Genomic DNA, 19821 nt, shown 5'->3' with positions numbered 1-19821 from the left:
ATTGCATCAGAAATCCCTGACATTTCCCAGGTGAACAGTCATATTTTCCAGGCGTGGGTATGAACGAAGGAGGGCTATGGGTTATGATACCTGGCATCAGAGGAGTAGGGATAGGCTGGCAGAGAATTTCCTCCATAAGCTCCTCTTGCTGGGTTAGGCGCATTTCCTCCATAAGCTCCTCTTGCTGGGTTAGGCGCATTTCCTCCATAAGCTCCTCTTGCTGGGTTAGGCGCCACTGTAGCTCCACTGAATCCATTCCATTTTTAGGTGAGAGTGTGTAATGGATACTCATGCAGAAAAAAAAGTGTTGATACACACGCAGAGTGTGGCATATGTTTATTAAGCCTTCGCAGAAGGCAGGAATCGTGGTCGCAGGCAATGGTCAAACACAGGTAGGCAGTCAAAATCAACAACCATACAAACAGAAAGAACTGAACTAAATAGGGAGCTGATGAGACCAGGTGAGAAATGATCACAGGTGAAATCAATGAACAAAAATTAAAGACAGGGCTACGTTCCAGAAAACAAAGAAACAGGGCTAAGTTCAAAGAAAAAGAACACAAGGTTGACTAAGAAAAGAAAAGCAGAACCAACCCACAACTTCCGGCGCCGACAGAGATGGCCGCCTCGCTTCGCGTTCCTAGGAAACTATGCAGTTTTTTGTTTGTTTACGTGTTATTTCTTACATTAGTACACCAGGTCATCTTAGGTTTCATTACATACAGTCGAGAAGAACTACTGAATATAAGATCAGCGTCAACTCACCATCAGTACGACCAAGAATATGTTTTTCGCGACGCGGATCCTGTGTTCTGCCTTACAAACAGGACAACGGAGTGGATTCCATGCAGCGACCCAAAAAAACAACTCAGAAAAAGAGGGAAACGAGGCGGTCTTCTGGTCAGACTCCGGAGACGGGCACACCGTGCACCACTCCCTAGCATTCTTCTTGCCAATGTCCAGTCTCTTGACAACAAGGTTGATGAAATCCGAGCAAGGGTAGCATTCCAGAGGGACATCAGAGACTGTAACGTTCTTTGCTTCACGGAAACGTGGCTCACTGGAGAGACGCTATCCGAGGCGGTGCAGCCAACGGGTTTCTCCACGCATCGCGCAGACAGAAACAAACATCTTTCTGGTAAGAAGAGGGGCGGGGGCGTATGCCTTATGACTAACGTGACATGGTGTGATGGAAGAAACATACAGGAACTCAAATCCTTCTGTTCACCTGATTTAGAATTCCTCACAATCAAATGTAGACCGCATTATCTACCAAGAGAATTCTCTTCGATTATAATCACAGCCGTATATATCCCCCCCCAAGCAGACACATCGATGGCTCTGAATGAACTTTATTTGACTCTTTGCAAACTGGAAACCATTTATCCGGAGGCTGCATTCATTGTAGCTGGGGATTTTAACAAGGCTAATCTGAAAACAAGACTCACTAAATTTTATCAGCATATCGATTGCGCAACCAGGGGTGGAAAGACCTTGGATCATTGTTACTCTAACTTCCGCGACGCATATAAGGCCCTGCCCCGCCCCCTTTTCGGAAAAGCTGACCACGACTCCATTTTGTTGATCCCTGCCTACAGACAGAAACTAAAACAAGAGGCTCCCACGCTGAGGTCTGTCCAACGCTGGTCCGACCAAGCTGACTCCACACTCCAAGACTGCTTCCACCACGTGGACTGGGACATGTTTCGTATTGCGTCAGACAACAACATTGACGAATACGCTGATTCGGTGTGCGAGTTCATTAGAACGTGCGTTGAAGATGTCGTTCCCATAGCAACGATTAAAACATTCCCTAACCAGAAACCGTGGATTGATGGCAGCATTCGCGTGAAACTGAAAGCGCGAACCACTGCTTTTAATCAGGGCAAGGTGTCTGGTAACATGACCGAATACAAACAGTGCAGCTATTCCCTCCGCAAGGCTATCAAACAAGCTAAGCGTCAGTACAGAGACAAAGTAGAATCTCAATTCAACGGCTCAGACACAAGAGGCATGTGGCAGGGTCTACAGTCAATCACGGACTACAGGAAGAAATCCAGCCCAGTCACGGACCAGGATGTCCTGCTCCCAGGCAGACTAAATAACTTTTTTGCCCGCTTTGAGGACAATACAGTGCCACTGACACGGCCTGCAACGAAAACATGCGGTCTCTCCTTCACTGCAGCCGAGGTGAGTAAGACATTTAAACGTGTTAACCCTCGCAAGGCTGCAGGCCCAGACGGCATCCCCAGCCGCGCCCTCAGAGCATGCGCAGACCAGCTGGCCGGTGTGTTTACGGACATATTCAATCAATCCCTATACCAGTCTGCTGTTCCCACATGCTTCAAGAGGGCCACCATTGTTCCTGTTCCCAAGAAAGCTAAGGTAACTGAGCTAAACGACTACCGCCCCGTAGCACTCACTTCCGTCATCATGAAGTGCTTTGAGAGACTAGTCAAGGACCATATCACCTCCACCCTACCTGACACTCTAGACCCACTCCAATTTGCTTACCGCCCAAATAGGTCCACAGACGATGCAATCTCAACCACACTGCACACTGCCCTAACCCATCTGGACAAGAGGAATACCTATGTGAGAATGCTGTTCATTGACTACAGCTCGGCATTCAACACCATAGTACCCTCCAAGCTCGTCATCAAGCTCGAGACCCTGGGTCTCGACCCCGCCCTGTGCAACTGGGTACTGGACTTCCTGACGGGCCGCCCCCAGGTGGTGAGGGTAGGCAACAACATCTCCTCCCCGCTGATCCTCAACACTGGGGCCCCACAAGGGTGCGTTCTGAGCCCTCTCCTGTACTCCCTGTTCACCCACGACTGCGTGGCCACGCACGCCTCCAACTCAATCATCAAGTTTGCGGACGACACAACAGTGGTAGGCTTGATTACCAACAACGACGAGACGGCCTACAGGGAGGAGGTGAGGGCCCTCGGAGTGTGGTGTCAGGAAAATAACCTCACACTCAACGTCAACAAAACTAAGGAGATGATTGTGGACTTCAGGAAACAGCAGAGGGAACACCCCCCTATCCACATCGATGGAACAGTAGTGGAGAGGGTAGCAAGTTTTAAGTTCCTCGGCATACACATCACAGACAAACTGAATTGGTCCACTCACACAGACAGCATTGTGAAGAAGGCGCAGGAGCGCCTCTTCAACCTCAGGAGGCTGAAGAAATTCGGCTTGTCACCAAAAGCACTCACAAACTTCTACAGATGCACAATCGAGAGCATCCTGGCGGGCTGTATCACCGCCTGGTACGGCAACTGCTCCGTCCTCAACCGTAAGGCTCTCCAGAGGGTAGTGCCCTCCAGGACACCTACACCACCCGATGTCACAGGAAGGCCATAAAGATCATCAAGGACATCAACCACCCGAGCCACTGCCTGTTCACCCCGCTATCATCCAGAAGGTTCTATCTCAAGGCCATCAGACTGTTAAACAGCCACCACTAACATTGAGTGGCTGCTGCCAACACACTGACACTGACTCAACTCCAGCCACTTTAATAATGGGAATTGATGGGAAATGATGTAAATATATCACTAGCCACTTTAAACAATGCTACCTTATATAATGTTGCTTACCCTACATTATTCATCTCATATGCATACGTATATACTATACTGTACTCTATATCATCGACTGTATCCTTATGTAATACATGTATCACTAGCCACTTTAACTTTGCCACTTTGTTTACATACTCATCTCATATGTATATACTGTACTCGATACCATCTACTGTATCTTGCCTATGCTGCTCTGTACCATCACTCATTCATATATCCTTATGTACATATTCTTTATCCCCTTACACTGTGTACAAGACAGTAGTTTTGGAATTGTTAGTTAGATTACTTGTTGGTTATTACTGCATTGTCGGAACTAGAAGCACAAGCATTTCGCTACACTCACATTAACATCTGCTAACCATGTGTATGTGACAAATAAAATTTGATTTGATTTGATTTGAAGCTCTCGAAGAAAAGTTATTGTGCTGACGTTGCTTCCAGAAGCAGTTTGGGTACTGAGTGTTTCAACCGAGGACAGATGTTTTTACACGCTACGCACTACAGCACTCGGCGGTCCCGTTCTGTGAGCTTGTGTGACCAACCACTTCGCGGTTGAGCCGTTGTTGCTCCGAGACATTTCCACTTCAACTCTAGCAGGGCAGACATTTGACGAACTGACTTGTTAGAAAAGTGGCATCCTATGACGTTGCCACGTTGAAAGTCACTGAGCTATTCAATAAGGCCATTCTAACGCCAATGTTTGTCTATGGAGATTGCATGGATGTGTGCTCGATTTTATATTCTTCTCAGCAACGGGTGTGGCTAAAATAGCCGAATCCACTAATTTGAACGGGCGTCCACATAGTTTTGTAGTATTTATAGTGTGTGTAGCCTTCAGACAGTGTATGTCTGTTTCATTAGATCCTTACACAACTAAAAGCCACACCCTGTGGTTACTGACAGTGTACTGCCGGTCAGTTCACAACTCTGTTTAATGTAATCCTTACTGTGTGTATTTACAGCAGCATCCTGGTTCTTATCCTGAGTGGCTCAGTGGAATAAGACCAAGCCCTCATTGGTCAAAGGCCAGTTTGGAGGGTCAGGGTGATGATGTCATCAAATCAGTGGTAGTGAATGGTATCATCATCATACTCCATTACATTTCCAGGTGTGGGGAATTTGGGTAGAGAGGTGAGGTGACCAGAGTGAGCGAGCAATTCGAGGGCAGAGACAGACAATTATGTTTCCATGATAACACTGTTGACAGTGATAAGAAGGCCATGCATCCCAGAGTCAGTTGGCCTTGTTAGGGCCGTCATGGTGATTCATTATACAATTATAAGTGGGTCTCCTACTCATTCAAGGGTTTTTCTTTATTTGTACTATTTTCTACATTGTAGAATAATAGTGAAGACATCAAAACTATGAAATAACACATATGGATTCATGTAGTAACCAAAAAAAGTGTTAAACATATCAAAATATATTTTATATTTCAGATTCTTCGAAGTAGTTACCCTTTGACTTGATGACACTCCTGGCATTCTCTCAACCAGATTCACCTGGAATGCTTTTCTTGAAGGAGTCTTGAAGGAGTTCCCACATATGCTGAGCACTTGTTGGCTGCTTTTCCTTCACTCTGTGGTCCGACTCATCCCAAACCATCTCAATTTGGTTGAGGTCAGGGGATTGTGGAGGCCAGGTCATCTGATACAGCACTCCATCACTCTCCTTGGTAAAATAGCCCTTACAAAGTTTGGAGGTGTGTTGGGTCATGGTCCTGTTGAAAAACAAATGATAGTCCCACTAAACCCAAACTAGATGGGATGGCGTATAGCTGCAGAATGCTGTGGTAGCCATGCTGGTTAAGTGTGCCTTGAATTCTAAATAAATCACAGACAGTGTCACCAGCAAAGTACCCCCACACCATAACACCATCTCCTCCATGCTTTACAGTAGGAAATACACATGCGGAGATCATCCGTTCACCCACACCGCGTCTCACAAAGACATGGCAGTTGGATCCAAAAAATCTCCAATTTGGACAGATTTCCACCGGTCTAATGTCCATTGCTCATGTTTCTTGGCCCAAGCAAGTTTCTTCTTCTTTTGGTTGTCCTTTAGTAGTTGTTTCTTTGCGGCAATTCAACCACGAAGGCCTGATTCACGTAGTCTCCTCTGAACAGTTGATGTTGAGATGTATCTGTTACTTGAACCCTGTGAAGCATTTATTTGGGCTGTAATTTCTGAGGCTGGTAACTCTAATGAACTTATCCTCTGCAGCAGAGGTAACTCTGGGTCTTACATTCCTGTGGCAGTCCTCATGAGATCCAGTTTAATCCTAGCGCATGATGGTTTTTGCTACTGCACTTGAAGAATCTTTCAAAGTTCTTGAAATTTTCCATATTGACTGACCTTTGTTTCTTAAAGTAATGATGGACTGTCAATTCTCTATGCTTATTTGAGCTGTTCTTGCCATAATATGGACTTGGTCTTTTACCAGATAGGGCTATCTTCTGTATACCACCCCTACCTTGTCACAACACAACCGATTGGCTCAAACGCATTAAGGGAAGAAATTCCACAAATTTACTTTTAACAAGGCACACCTGTTAATTGAAATGCATTCCAGGTGACTACCTCATCCTTCAGGGCCTGAGCTACAGGCAGTTAGGTTAAGGTATGTAATTTTAGGCGAAAATTGAAAAAAGGGGCTAATCCTTAAGAGATTTTTGAATGACTACCTCATCTCTGTACCCCACGCATACAATTATCTGTAAGGTCCCTCAGTCGAGCAGTGATTTTCAAACACAGATTCAACCACAAAGACCAGGGAGAAAAACAGACATTGAATTTCCCTTTGAGCATGGTGAAGTTATTCATTACACTTTGGATGGTGTATCAATACACACAGTCACTACAAAGATAGGAAACCGCTCAGGGATTAACCATGAGGCCAATGGTGACTATAAAACAGTTACAGAGTTTAATGTCTGTGACAGTAGAAAACTGAGGATGGAGCAACCGCATCGTAATTACTCCACAATACTAACCTAATTGACAGAGTGAAAAGAAGGAAGCCTGTACAGAATACATATATTCCAAAACATGCATCCTGTTTGATACAAGGCACTAAAGTAATAACAATAAAAATGTGGCAAAGAAATTAACTTTTTGTGCTGAATTAATACAAAGTATTATGTTTGGCGCAAATCCAGTACAACACATTACTGAGAATCCGAGAGGAAAACGTGGTTCAGTCTGCTTTCCACCAGACACTGGGAGATTAATTCACCTTTTAGCAGGGCCAAATCTACACCGGAGTTGCTTACCAAGAAGTCAGTGAATGTTCCTGAGTGGCCAAGTTACAGTATAATTGTCACGCCCTGACCTTAGAGAGCCTTTTTATGTCTCTAGTTGGTTTGGTCAGGGTGTGATTTGGGTGGGCATTCTATTCTATGTGTTGTATTTCTTTGTGTTTGGCCGAGTGTTGTTCCCAATCAGAGGCAGCTGTCTATCGTTGTCTCTGATTGGGAATCATACTTAGGTAGCCTTTTTCCTCACCTATGTTGTGGGATCTTGTCCTTGTATTGTTGCTGTTGAGCCCTACAAGGCTGCACGTGGCGGTGGTTCTCTTTTTCTTGTTATTAGTAAAGAATATGATTAACCTACCCCACGCTGCATCTTGGTCTAATTCCACCAACGCCGATCGTTACAATGATAGAACAATAGGCAAATATTGTACAATCCAGGTGTGGAAAGGTCTCACTTACCCAGAAAGACTCACAGCCGCAATTGCTGCCAAAGGTGATTCTAACATGTGTTGACTCAGACTTATGTAAATGAGATATTTCTGTATTTCATTTTCAATAAATTTGCGTGGATCTGTTTCTACATCTGGATTGCTTGCTGTCTTGGGTTTTAGGCTGGGTTTCTGTTCAGCACTTTTTTTACATCGGCTGATGTATAAGGGGCTTTCATAAATCAATTTGATTGATTGATAGTGAACCACATCCAGTTCCACTCTCTCTCTCTCGCTCTCTAGTGAACCATGGGAAGTTTCCTAAGCAGGAGGACTCGTATGCGTTCGAGGAGGACAGCAGCAGTGGCAGTCTGTCTCCAGAGCAACACCACAGTGATGAGTCACAGGGGTCCGTATGCCTAAGTGCAGCACCAGCCCTCAATAGCCCTAAACAGGTAATAGTCCTTCTCCTCCTCTTACCTCTTTCCTTACCAGACCCAAATAGGCCTATCGTCCTCTCATTTCCCCTCCATCACTGTTTCCCTCTTCTTCTTGCCGCTTCTTCTCTTCATTATCCTCCTCCCTCTTGATAATGTATCATAACATAAAATATCCTCCATGAGTGCACACACTATGAACAAAAGGTGCACCAAAGCCTCCCCTATTCCTTTACAAACATACCCAAGTTAGTTATATGGTATATGTTAGTTATAGTGGTATATATGGTATACATTTTGAGCTTAACAAACATGAACCCTCTACCTGGATATACAGTCCCAAATGGCACCCTATTCCCTTTATAGTGCACTACTTTTGACCAGGGCTCATTGGGCACTATATGGGGAATAGGGTGCCATTTGAGATGTGTGCGCAGTCATCAGTCAAATGATTTGTTAAGGACATTGAATTGTTGTGATCTTATTGTCTGGATAAGAAACTGTTAAAAATGACAACCATATAGATCCATGCAACACAAAATCATGTAGCCTAATGTGTGATGATGCTACTGCATATTACATATTGTATCTGGTTCAAAAAATAACCACAATAACAAGTTCAAAGTACAAGTAGAATTGTATTAATTTAATTGAAATGTATTCACAGTGCCGATACCATGCCCTCTGCTTAGCTATAAGAATATATGTTGAGGATCAAAAACTTTTTTACATTTATTTAACCTTTATTTTACTACACTGTAAAAAAAGTTTTTGTGTTTAAGTTAAAATAACTTTATTTAATCTATTCAAGTCAATTAAATGTGAAAAATGTGTTGATTTGACAAATCATGCTAAGTTGACTTCAACTCAACAAAAGCTGTAAAAATAAAAATTAATTTGTTCAGTTAGCAAAGAACAATTTGCTCAGTCAACTTTCAAATCAGAACTAATAAGTCAAACTAAAACAAAGATCCTAGTTGTGCTGACGAAAAATGGCAAGTTATAACAACTACAAGTCATTACATTGTCTTAACTTGGGGCGGCAGGGTAGCCTAGTGTTTAAAGCGTTGGACTAGTAACCAAAAGGTTGCAAGTTTGTATCCCTGAGCTAACAAAGTACAAATCTGTTGTTCTGCCCCTGAACAAGGCAGTTAACACACTGTTCCTAGGCCATCATTGAAAAGAAGAATTTGTTCTTAACTGACTTGCCTAGTTAAAGAAAGCTAAAATAAATAAATAAAACTTACAAAATCAATTTGAATCAGCTATTAACTATGTGTTCACTCAACTTTCAAATTAGATCCAATAAGTCAAATGAACTAAATAAAGACACCAGTTGTTTTGACTTTAAATGTCAAGTTGGGATAATTACAATTCTTGACATGAACTTTACTTACAAAATTAAGTTAAATCAGCTAAGACCTGTGTGTTTAACTTTCAAGTCAGAACCAATAAGTCAAATCAACAACACCAACATAACAATTGTGTTTACTAAATATTTCAAGTTATGATAACTACAATGAATTACACTGTCTTAACTTACAAAATCAATTTGAAACCCCTAAGAACAATTTGTTCAGTCAATAAAAAATAAAAAATAAAGTTAAAATAAACTAAAATAAGATCCCAGTTGTGTTGACAAAAAAAGGACATGTTATATTAACTACAAGTCATTACATTGTCTTTGCTGATTCAACTTTTAAAAAATAAATAAATGATGAACTACCGTAATTCCGGACTATAAACCGCTACTTTATTCCCACACTTTGAACCTCGCGGTTTATACAATGACGCGGCTAATTTATGGATTTTTCCCGCTTTCACAAGATTCATGCCGCCAAAAAACTGAGCACCGTTACATAATGTGACGTAAATCGAGCGCGCTCAAACTTCCCATCATTCTGATTACGGTAGTAATTTTGTCACCCTCATCATGGCAAAGACACGGAGAAATGCATATGATGCAGCTTTCAAATTGAAGGCAATAAATCTGGCTGTTGGAAAAGGAAATAGAGCTGCTGCACGGGAGCTTGGCCTTAATGAGTCGATGATAAGACGTTGGAAACAGCAGCGTGAGGAACTGACTCAGTGCAAAAAGACAACAAAAGCTTTCAGAGGGAAGAAAAGCAGATGGCCCAAAGTATTTGCAGCCACTCGACATCAGTGTAAATCGTGCATTTAAGGTGGCGCTCCTTGTTCAGTGGGAGGCTTGGATGACAAGTGGGGAGAAATCCTTCACTAAAACGGGCCGCATGCGAAGAGCAACTTATGGTCAAGTCTGCCAGTGGGGGTCCTGACAGTGTGGAGCATTGTCAAAAAATCCACTATCATCAACGGGTTTCGAAAGGCTGGACTGCAGCGTGTTGAAGCTCAGCGGGGTATTTGCCTCCGGATGAAAGTGAAGAGAGCGACAATGAAAACGATCCAACATCGGATGAAGCAATTCGGAGGCTATTCAACTCCGACACCGAAGGAGATTACTTCAGTGGTTTCAGTGCACAGGAGGAGGAAGATAGTGACCAATGACTTTCTTGGTAGGCTACTGTTTTAATTTTTGTTACAAGCCGTGTTTCGTTAAAGCCTATTTATTTTTGTTACAAGCCGTGTTTCGTTAAAGCCTATTTATTTTTGTTACAAGCCGTGTTTCATTTAAAGGCTGTGTAAAGTTCATTTGTTTCAATGTACCGGTAGGCAAATCTGTACATTAACTAACTTAAAATTAATCTGTGCTTATTTAACTTTTAAGTCAACCAAGAATCAAGAAGTAAAATCAGTGGTCTGTGCAACTGCATCCGGTGCACATGTACTGTTGTGTGGGTTGAACTTCTTAAATTATAGCCCAAATAGTGTACCCATTTTAGTGGAAACCATTTTTTTTGTGTGTGTTTTTGCCTATCCACATTGTGATTGATGAAAAATGCCTTATTTTTAAATCCCAGTTAAAGGGAGCCATGGAAGGCCACAATACAGTTCCTTTTTTCATACGTAAGAATCCCTATTGGGTGCCAACAATTGTTCCAGTTGTCATTTTGTGGATGGTTTGTTTTTAAATCAAATTTGATTGGTGCAACTTTGCTGGAGTGACTTCCCCCATATTCCTTGCAGCCAATAAAAAAAATTTTTTGTCTCCGAGGGCAAAAGTCACATGTAATATCTAATTTTCTAATTTCTGACACCACTGCAGCAAATGTTAAAGAATATGGAGCCACATAGCCACACACTGTGCCAATTGTATAGGTTATGGGTTCATATTGTGTTAGCTGAGAGTTACAGGTTTTTACTGGATGAAGGTCTACACGTGTAAGGCCAAGCTGCTTGCTTAGTAAGTAGGCCTATTGCTTATTCCTGTCAGACTAACAGTTAGTTGCTCTGGATAAGTGTGTTGATTGATAGGGGATATTGATCAAACTTCATTTTCAGTGGTAATTTATAGGCAGCAGCGCATTTCAGGAAGCGGATTGATCAAGACCACGCTTTGGCAACTCTTATACTGCATTCAACATCTTTCCAAGCAGGAGTGAGTAGCTTGGCAAAATGTGTTTAGAAAAATAATGACAACTTTTCAGCACAAGAATAGCAAGGACATTAGCCACTGTGTTACATGCTAGCTAGCTGGTTAGCACCACACACACACCATGTTAAAATGGTAATTTGGTTAAATTAAGAAAGAAAATCTGATGTTTGGCAAATAGTATTTTACTATATCAGTTAAAATCAGATTACTTGTGCAATTCTGCTATGTGTACTGTAGTATAATTGCAGCTAAGCTTGCTGTTATTGTGCTGTTAAATAGCACCTCTCTAGCTAGCAGCACACATGGCGCCAACTGACTAACTAACTAACTTGTCATTTGTTTGATAACCTGCATAACAGTAGCTAGCTACAAAAGCCAACTGTTGCAACTGTAGCTATGCTTATAGTTATAATTACTATTAGATTGGGTGGTAATGCCCTGTTATCAGTTTATTTTACTATTGTGGTTATATTCGGTGACTTGCTCGTCAAAAATCAAAAAGTCAAGCTAGTCAAAAATCAGATATCAAACATCAAACAATAGCATGGTTGTGCTGCCATCCTGTTAGAAGGTGACAGATTATTTTATTACAATGGTTAAGGTGGATTTTCATTGTGTTCCATGGTGTTATTCGCCCCCTAGTGGAGCTTTCTGATACTTAGAAAGACTGTACGCAAATAAGAAGTAGAGAATTAGTTCTGCACGCATAGAAGCAGCTAAAAACAACGCTACGGTTCAGGTCTTTTAGTGTAGTTATTTCTTGTCACTCTTCAGCCTCGGAAAATATTTGTTTGTAAGTTCGATTCAAGCATTTAGCTAGTGATGATAATCTTGTTATTGATAGAGTTGCTTACATATCTATGCTGGTTGGTTGCATTTACTCACACAAATTGCAATGCCTTTCATGTATGCCGTTAGCTGTATTACTCATTACTCATTGATCATGCGTCATGCAAACTAATTGTAAAATATACAATACTGTAGTTTTGTTACTGCTTTCTAGTGTAACATGCTTTGTTATTCTACAGAGATGGATGTACATTATTAGAGTAATGAAAGGAGTTAGCCAATTACCATATAAGTAACAATTAGCTATATGGTTTGGCATCATGCCAGATGCATGGTACCTTAGCACGTGCTTTGTATTTATGCAACTTCAAATGTATAATGTACAGCTATAGTATGTCGGTGTGAATTGAATACTAAAGTATATTCTTTTCTGTATTTTGCAGTTTCACAACAAACTTTTTGAACATATTCATTCAAGAAAAGTCGCGCCTTGAGAGTTTTATTGTAGACTTAGTTTTTAGCTATCTGTCTAGTTTTGCATGGGAAAGCAATTCAAGGGCAGAATAATGGCATTAGTTCACTCTAATAGCTACTATAAATTGGACAGTGCAGTAAGATTTTAAGATTTTAAGCTTTCTGCCAGTATCAGATATGTCTATGTCCTGGAAAATGTTCTTGTTACTTACAACCTCATGCTAATCGCAATAGCCTACATTAGTTAAATCGTTCCATGGAAGGGACACCGATCCCAAAGAAGATTTATAGTTTTTTTTAACAAGTGTTTGAGTTTATTGGCTATTGGCTATTGGCTAATTGGCTATTTTGCTTGATGGCCTTTAGTGCCCAGGCTAATTGTTTTGGTGCACTGGCAGATTAGTCACCCCCTTAAGACATAGTGGCCTTGTCCCTAAAATTAATTTCCTGGTATGTTATGCTCTTCAAACAGGTTGCTCTGGAATTCATGAGACTGGTATCTGTGGACCTCCAGAAGATATTTTATGAAGGCCTGGACAGTCATCTTTCCAAGCTCCTTGAATTCTACCGGGCCAAGAGCGATGGAGGGATGGAGCTAAAACACCTTATGAAAAGTATTGACAAAGACATAGGTTCCATTATATTCACATGAAAGTATTTTGTACATTTATTACCTACGTTTTGCTGTATTGATAATTGCTACTTTTTTAAATACACATCGATATTGGGGGTGAGACCTTAATATTGACAACTACATTAACAATGTTGTAAAACAGTCAATTAGGCTTTTGATGTTAGAGTTCCAATCAAAGGAAGAGAGAGGCTGTGCTCCGAGGATTGCCATACTTCCTGTGAGAAGACCCTACCAATTTTTTTAAAGATGTGAGGCATACAACCCTACAACATAACCTTAAGCTTTCTCCCAGGAGTGAAATTTCCTATGAATCATGATGCACTGTAACGTTCAATGGGGTCAAGTATAATGTCTTTCACCATCTGAAGTGATTGTAGCACACAGGCCAAATCAAATGTGAACCAACTACAGTATATAAGGGCATCTCTTTTAGCAATGTTTTAGATGTTTTACTTTTACTCCCTTGCTAGACATTCAATTGAGAATAGTGATTTAGCATGCTTTTTGTCCAGAAGAAACTAAGTCTTTATCTTGGACAACTTCATCTTGGACTGCAAAGCAAAAATCAGGACCATACATTAAACACAATACTAGGTTTGGGCGATAATACCTAACTACCATGTAAACTACTATTGATAGCTGTTGTCGACGGCTGTGAAATGCGCAGGTTTTTGGATATTTTAATGTATCACACATCCCTGGTGTATGGCAGCACACAATACTGCTGTGCCCTTAGTGATATGTCAAATTACCCCTTAGACAATTAACAGAATTAAAGTGGCACTGTGAGGAATTCCAAATTCTATACCAAAGCTGTAGAAATATTTATTATTGATGGGACAATTAATCCCTACACCATGCAGTGCTGATTTTGCCATTTGAATAGGAATTGCAATCAGTTTTGCTTCAACATTGTTTGTCAGTGGGCTCGCTCCGGTCCGTCTTCAATATAAACTTAGCATTTTAGGCTATACTTTTGTGTAACAAACTAATTGCTTATTGTAGGGAATCATTGTCCTATTTTTAACATTTCTAGAGATATAGTTTTTGCAGCTTTTGTAAGCTGGTCATTTAAAAAGAAAGTAGAGGTAGAATTCTACACAGTGCACCTTTAATATAATGAATGTTGCAGATTGCCAAAACAGCACTGAATGATAGATGATGCTTCACATGGTTTTCCCCCTTAGGATAGCCTAGTGGTTAGAGTGTTGGAATAGTAGCCGGAAGGTTGCAAGTTCAAACCCCTGAGCTGACAAGGTACAAACCTGTCATTTTGCCCCTGAACAGGCAGTTAACCCACTGTTCCTAGGCCGTCATTAAAAATAAGAATTTGTTCTTAACTGATTTGCCTAGTTAAATAAAGGTTACATTTTTAAAAAGTCAGTGTTGGATGAACATAGGCCTTTGCGGCGCTATAGCAGACAATCAATAATTTTTAGCAAATAGGAAAATAACAGACATGTTTTACCTCAACTAAGAACACATTATTTCTAGACCTGGGAGCAATCATGGTTAACTGACGTGCTTGAGGACCATGCTTGTTTACTGGCGCAACGCTCTTGACCACTAGGCTACCTGCCACCCCACTTGCCTGCATCAATATGCAACAGTACATTTGCAGACATTTTCACAGAAAAAAATTTTATTGTAGGATGTTTTGTAGGGCAATGCCTTTATTCTTGGCCTCTTTTTGTTCTGTTTTTCAGAAGACAACTGATTCTGAGGAAGTCACCCATGTAGTGAAAATATACTTGTCGTTGTGGTTGGAGCTGCAGCAGATGACCCAATGCCAGCTGACAATGTGGACGTTGCCCTTGTGATAGAAGAGCAGGTGATCATACATGAGCTTCACAATGTCCCAAATGCCTTTGCCACTTTGATTGGACTTCTTTATTTTCTGAACATGGGTTACCCAAAAATGTTTGAGGTAGTTCAGAAAATATTCTTGAAGATTTTGGTGCAGAAAACTACAGCAGAAGTGCATGGGCTGAAGAACCGTCTTCGTTAATTCAACTAATTGGTGTGTTTTTGTTTTGCTCGCAGTAGTTGAGTTAATTCTGAGGACAATGATGCAGTTATTTGCCTAAATCTTCCAAATCTCAATTTTGGGAAGACTTAAGTTACCCTATTTTTACGTGTGAACTTCAGTCTACAAACTACAACTGTCTTTTGTTAGAGACCATTGAATTTGCTATCATCTCTTCCCATTGACTACAGTGCATTCTGAAAATGTTTACAGCATGTTAGAATTTCTTTTCACACTCAACATCCACTTGTCTTAGAAACCATTGTGAAGGCTGTCTTTGCTCAGTGTTTGAATTTTTAATTACCGTGCCATAAAACCATTTTTTAATGGTGCCATTTACAAATGTGTATGGGTTTATTGGACAGTGGAATAAATACAACTTTGACAAAACATTTTATCTTAATAAAATTAAATAAAAATCTTCCCTGATATTGTTTAAAATACCAATTAGTGACAGCAGAATTTGGCTGCCCGTTTAAATGCACCCAAAGACATTAATCTAAAAATATGCATTGTTAGATTTTTTTTTAATGACAATAAAAATGCATTCTAGGGAACGATACATTGTTGAAAATGTATTTGTTAATACATAGTGTAATAAATGTTCTGAAATACACAAAATGACTATTTTGTCATTACAAGCTAGATATAATTAATTGATTTCAATGTAAGTTGTTGAATCGATCAATGTCCTCTTGATAGTAAAACAGTCATTGTAAATATAAAGTCATTTTAAAATGGAGATAAGCTTTACTAAATCTGAACTTTGATCAACTGTACATACGGGGTTATATTAAGTTTACAATTTGTATTAGTCAGTCATTTTGTTGAGTTAAAACAGTGGTTCTCAACCTGCAGCCTATGGCAATCTTGTCTGTTATGTCATTAATAGTATAGTTATTTATTTGTGTGTGGCCTGCTTGACTTGCTCGTAGCCACAGTCTAGCGCCACCAGCCAAACAGGTTGAGAACTATGTGTTACAATAACTCAATATGACGTAGGCTTGACTCTTTTTTTAAATGTGACATTAAATCAGATAACTCACACTTTAATGTTGTTTCAACTTGTTATTTCCAGTCATCTAGTTGCGTGGCCTTTTTCAAGCTCAGAGCACTTAACATGTCACATTGTCCTTGCATAGACCATTTGGTTATGTAAACTTTAAATGTAGTTTCGATAACTATTACTAGTTACAGTAACTTAATTGAAAGTTTACTCAACAAAAAACAGTTGGTTATACTGACATGATGATGTGGACTTAGGTGTTTTTAATTTGTCAACAAATGTTGCTTTATGTTGCTATGATAACACAACATTTATTGTTGACGTAATAAATGTTTAAATTGACTCGAATTAGAATAGTAAGTTACACTGAAATGAAGCAGTGTACTTAGCTGTCTTATTTGGCAACAATAATGTAGCTTTAGTTATTAGAATTACACATTTATTGTTAACATAAAAGGTTTAAGTTGATTCAAATAATAATATTAAATTAACAATTTACAAACATCAAATTAACAGTCTATTGTTAGTCAAAATAAATGTAATCAAAGCTAGGATACCGTGAAATGTGAAGTACTCTGAGCTTGAAAAAGGCCACTGGAAATAATAAGTTGAAACAAAAAATATTTTTTTTACAGTTAGGTAAGTCAGTTAAGAACAAATGATTATTTACAATGACAGCCTACCCCAGGCCAAACCCTCCACTAACCCAGACGAAGCTGGGCCAATTGTGCGCCTCCATATGGGACTCCCGATCACAGCCGGTTGTGACAAAGCCCGGGATTGAACCACTGCGACCCTCGGTCCCCATTCCTACTTATATGCTATATTTCAAGATATGTATACATACACATTCCTGCACAATGCTTGCTTTGAAGATGTAGTCTCGTTTTAAGGATATCCTTGTCTGGAACTGGGACAGACTCGATTCAAAGGAGTGCACTACTGTGTTGAAGCACCATTCAACCCTATTCCGCTTCACCAGATTTACAATTACATGTAATGAACACTAGGGGGCAATGGAACTGTATTGTAATGTATGGCCCAGTCCAGGAACCACCAAGACCCTAGTTCGCTAGCCCCTTGCCCTGACAACCTAGGCACTTTTAACAGCAGACTTAGCCTATCAGAGGGCAAGGTAGAGCTGCAACCATATTGTACATGGTATCTTATTTCTAAACTGTCCTAAATTAAGGAGAAAATACTGTAGCTGGTGTACTTGTTCATTGTCAATTCAACATTATGTGTGTGTGCTTAATCTCCCTTTCCCATTCGCTTTGTCTCTCTCTGTCTATGTCTGACTTTCTGTTTGCCTGTCAGTCCACATTTACAGTACCAGTCAAAAGTTTGGACACACCTACTCCTTCAAGGGTTTTTCTTATTTTTTTACTATTTTCTACATTGTAGAATAATAGTGAAGAAATCAAAACTATGAAATAACATCTATGGAATCAAGCAGTATGCTGTGGTAGACATGTTGGTTAAGTGTACCTTGAATTAAGTATCACCAGCAAAGTACCCGCACAGCATCACACCTCCTCTTCCATGCTTTATGGTGGGAACCACACATGAGATCATCCATTCACCTACTCTGCGTTTCACAAAGACATGGCGGTTGGAACCAAAAATGACAAATTTGGACTCATCAGACCAAAGGACAGATTTCTACCCGTCTAATGTCCATTGCTCGTGTTTCTTGAACCAAGCAAGTCTCTTCTTATTGGTGTCCTTTAGTAGTGGTTTCTTTGCAGCAATTTGACCATGAAGGCCTGATTCACAAAGTCTCCTCTGAACAGTTGATGTTGAGATGTATCTGTTACTTGAACTCTGTGAAGCATTTATTTGGGCTGCATTTTCTTAGGCTGGTAACTGTAATGAACTGTAGCAAAGGTAACTCTGGGTCTTCCTTTCCTGTGGCGGTCCTCATGATAGCCAGATTCATCATAGTGCTTGATGGTTTTTGCGACTCCGCTTTAAGAAACTTTCAAAGTTCTTGAAGTGTTCCACATTGACTGACCTTCATGTCTTAAAGTAATGATGGACTGTCATTTTACTTTGCTTATTTGAGCTGTTCTTGCCACAATATGGACTTGGTCTTTCACCAAATAGGGTTATCTTCTGTAGCCCCCACTACCTTGTCACAACACAACTGATTGGCTTAAAAGCATTAAGCAGGAAAGAAATTCCACAAAATAACTTTTAACAAGGCACACCTGTTAATTGAAGTGCATTCCAGGTGACTACCTCATGAAGCTGGTTGAGAGAATGCCAAAGCAAATGAGAATACCAAGGCAACTGGTGGCTACTTTGAAAAATCTCATATTAAATATATTTTTATTTGTTTAACACTTTTTTGGTTACTACATGATTCCATTCACATTTTTGATGTCTTCACTATTATTCTACAATGCAGAAAATAGTAAAATGAAGAAAAACCCTTGAATGAGTAGGTGTGTCCAAACTTTTGACTGGTAATGACTCTCTCTCTCTCTCTCTCTCTCTCTCTCTCTCTCTCTCTCTCTCTCTCTCTCTCTCTCTCTCTCTCTCTTTGGTGCTCATATCAAAATCCTCCCTCCATCCTCCTCCTTCCTCCAGCCTCTCTCTCTTCCCCCCTCTCTCTCTCTCTCTCTCTCTCTCTCTCTCTTTGGTGCTCATATCAAAATCCTCCCTCCATCCTCCTCCTTCCTCCAGCCTCTCTCTCTCTTCCCCCCTCTCAGGGCTTGGTCCCATGTGTGATGTTGGCCCAGTCAGGGAAAGTGCTGAGCTGGAACATTGCGTCTCCCCAGGTGTTGATGCCCATGTTGATGGTCATGATCCCGATCATGTTCAGCATGAAGCCTGCCTTCACCTGGACAACACAACAACACAAATTCAGGGTATACAGTAAACAAGGTTGTATCTGAATGTGTAATAACAAAATATATGCCTTTTAGCTGACACTTTACTCCAAAGCGATTTACAGTAGTCTGTGCATACATTTCAGTGTATGTGACCCCAGTGGGAATTGAACCTACTATTTTGGTGTTGCAACACTATGTTACCATCTGAGCAGCACAAGACTACTACTGTGGTTGTGTGTCTGTGTCTATCCATTCGTGTGTGTGCACTTATTCACCTGTGTGTGTGCATGTGTTGGGTCTCACCATGTCCATGACTTTGAGATTTCCATAGGAGAAGACGATGGCATTGGGAGGTGTTGCCACAGGCAACATGAATGCCAACGAGGCACAGATGGTGCAGGGCAGCATCACGTACAGAGGATGCAGCCTAATAGCTGTGGCCTGTTGGGAAGTAGAAAGGAACACACCAAGTCAGTCAACACACTTGGACATATGTATGAGAGAGACAGACAGAGAGAGGGAGTGTGTGTGTGTATGCAAATGTGCACGCATGCATACGTGCGTTATTGCGTGTGTGCGTTCGTTCGTGCATGAGTGTGCATGTGTCTGTTTGTGTGTGTGGTTACCATAGAGGCCAGTATGGGCAGGAACAGTGTGGTAGTAGCTGTGTTGCTGGAGCACTCAGTGAAGGTCCCCACCAACAGACAGAGTAGCAGAGAGATACCGAAGGGAGGAATGGACTGTAGAGGAGCTAGACTCTCACCCAGCCATTGAGACAGACCAGATGCCTAGAGAAACAGATGGGGTGGGCGAGATGAGGGGGGTG

General features: G+C 40.9%; 1 protein-coding gene and 1 long non-coding RNA gene across 4 annotated transcripts in view; both read right to left on the bottom strand.

The window, feature by feature from the left end:
* The window catches only part of LOC149977928 (uncharacterized), a 222036-nt gene that overhangs the window by 51043 nt on the left and 151172 nt on the right, over positions 1–19821 (bottom strand). The window lies entirely within an intron of this gene.
* Positions 15429–19821, bottom strand: part of LOC110490102 (solute carrier family 13 member 2) — a 68841-nt gene continuing 64448 nt past the window's right edge. For both annotated transcript variants that reach the window (XM_036944400.2, XM_036944399.2), the window contains exons 10-12: positions 19622–19783; positions 19299–19436; positions 15429–19003 (exon numbers count right to left, since the gene is read on the bottom strand). In XM_036944400.2, the coding sequence (XP_036800295.2) occupies positions 18869–19003; positions 19299–19436; positions 19622–19783 (435 nt within the window). In that variant the 3' untranslated portion in view covers positions 15429–18868. The remainder of the gene's footprint in view (positions 19004–19298; positions 19437–19621; positions 19784–19821) is intronic.

This window comes from Oncorhynchus mykiss, chromosome 15 (genome assembly GCF_057628025.1).
Source record: "Oncorhynchus mykiss isolate SJ-2025 chromosome 15, ASM5762802v1, whole genome shotgun sequence".
NCBI lineage: Eukaryota > Metazoa > Chordata > Actinopteri > Salmoniformes > Salmonidae > Oncorhynchus > Oncorhynchus mykiss.
This window is presented reverse-complemented; position numbering and strand designations above follow the sequence as displayed.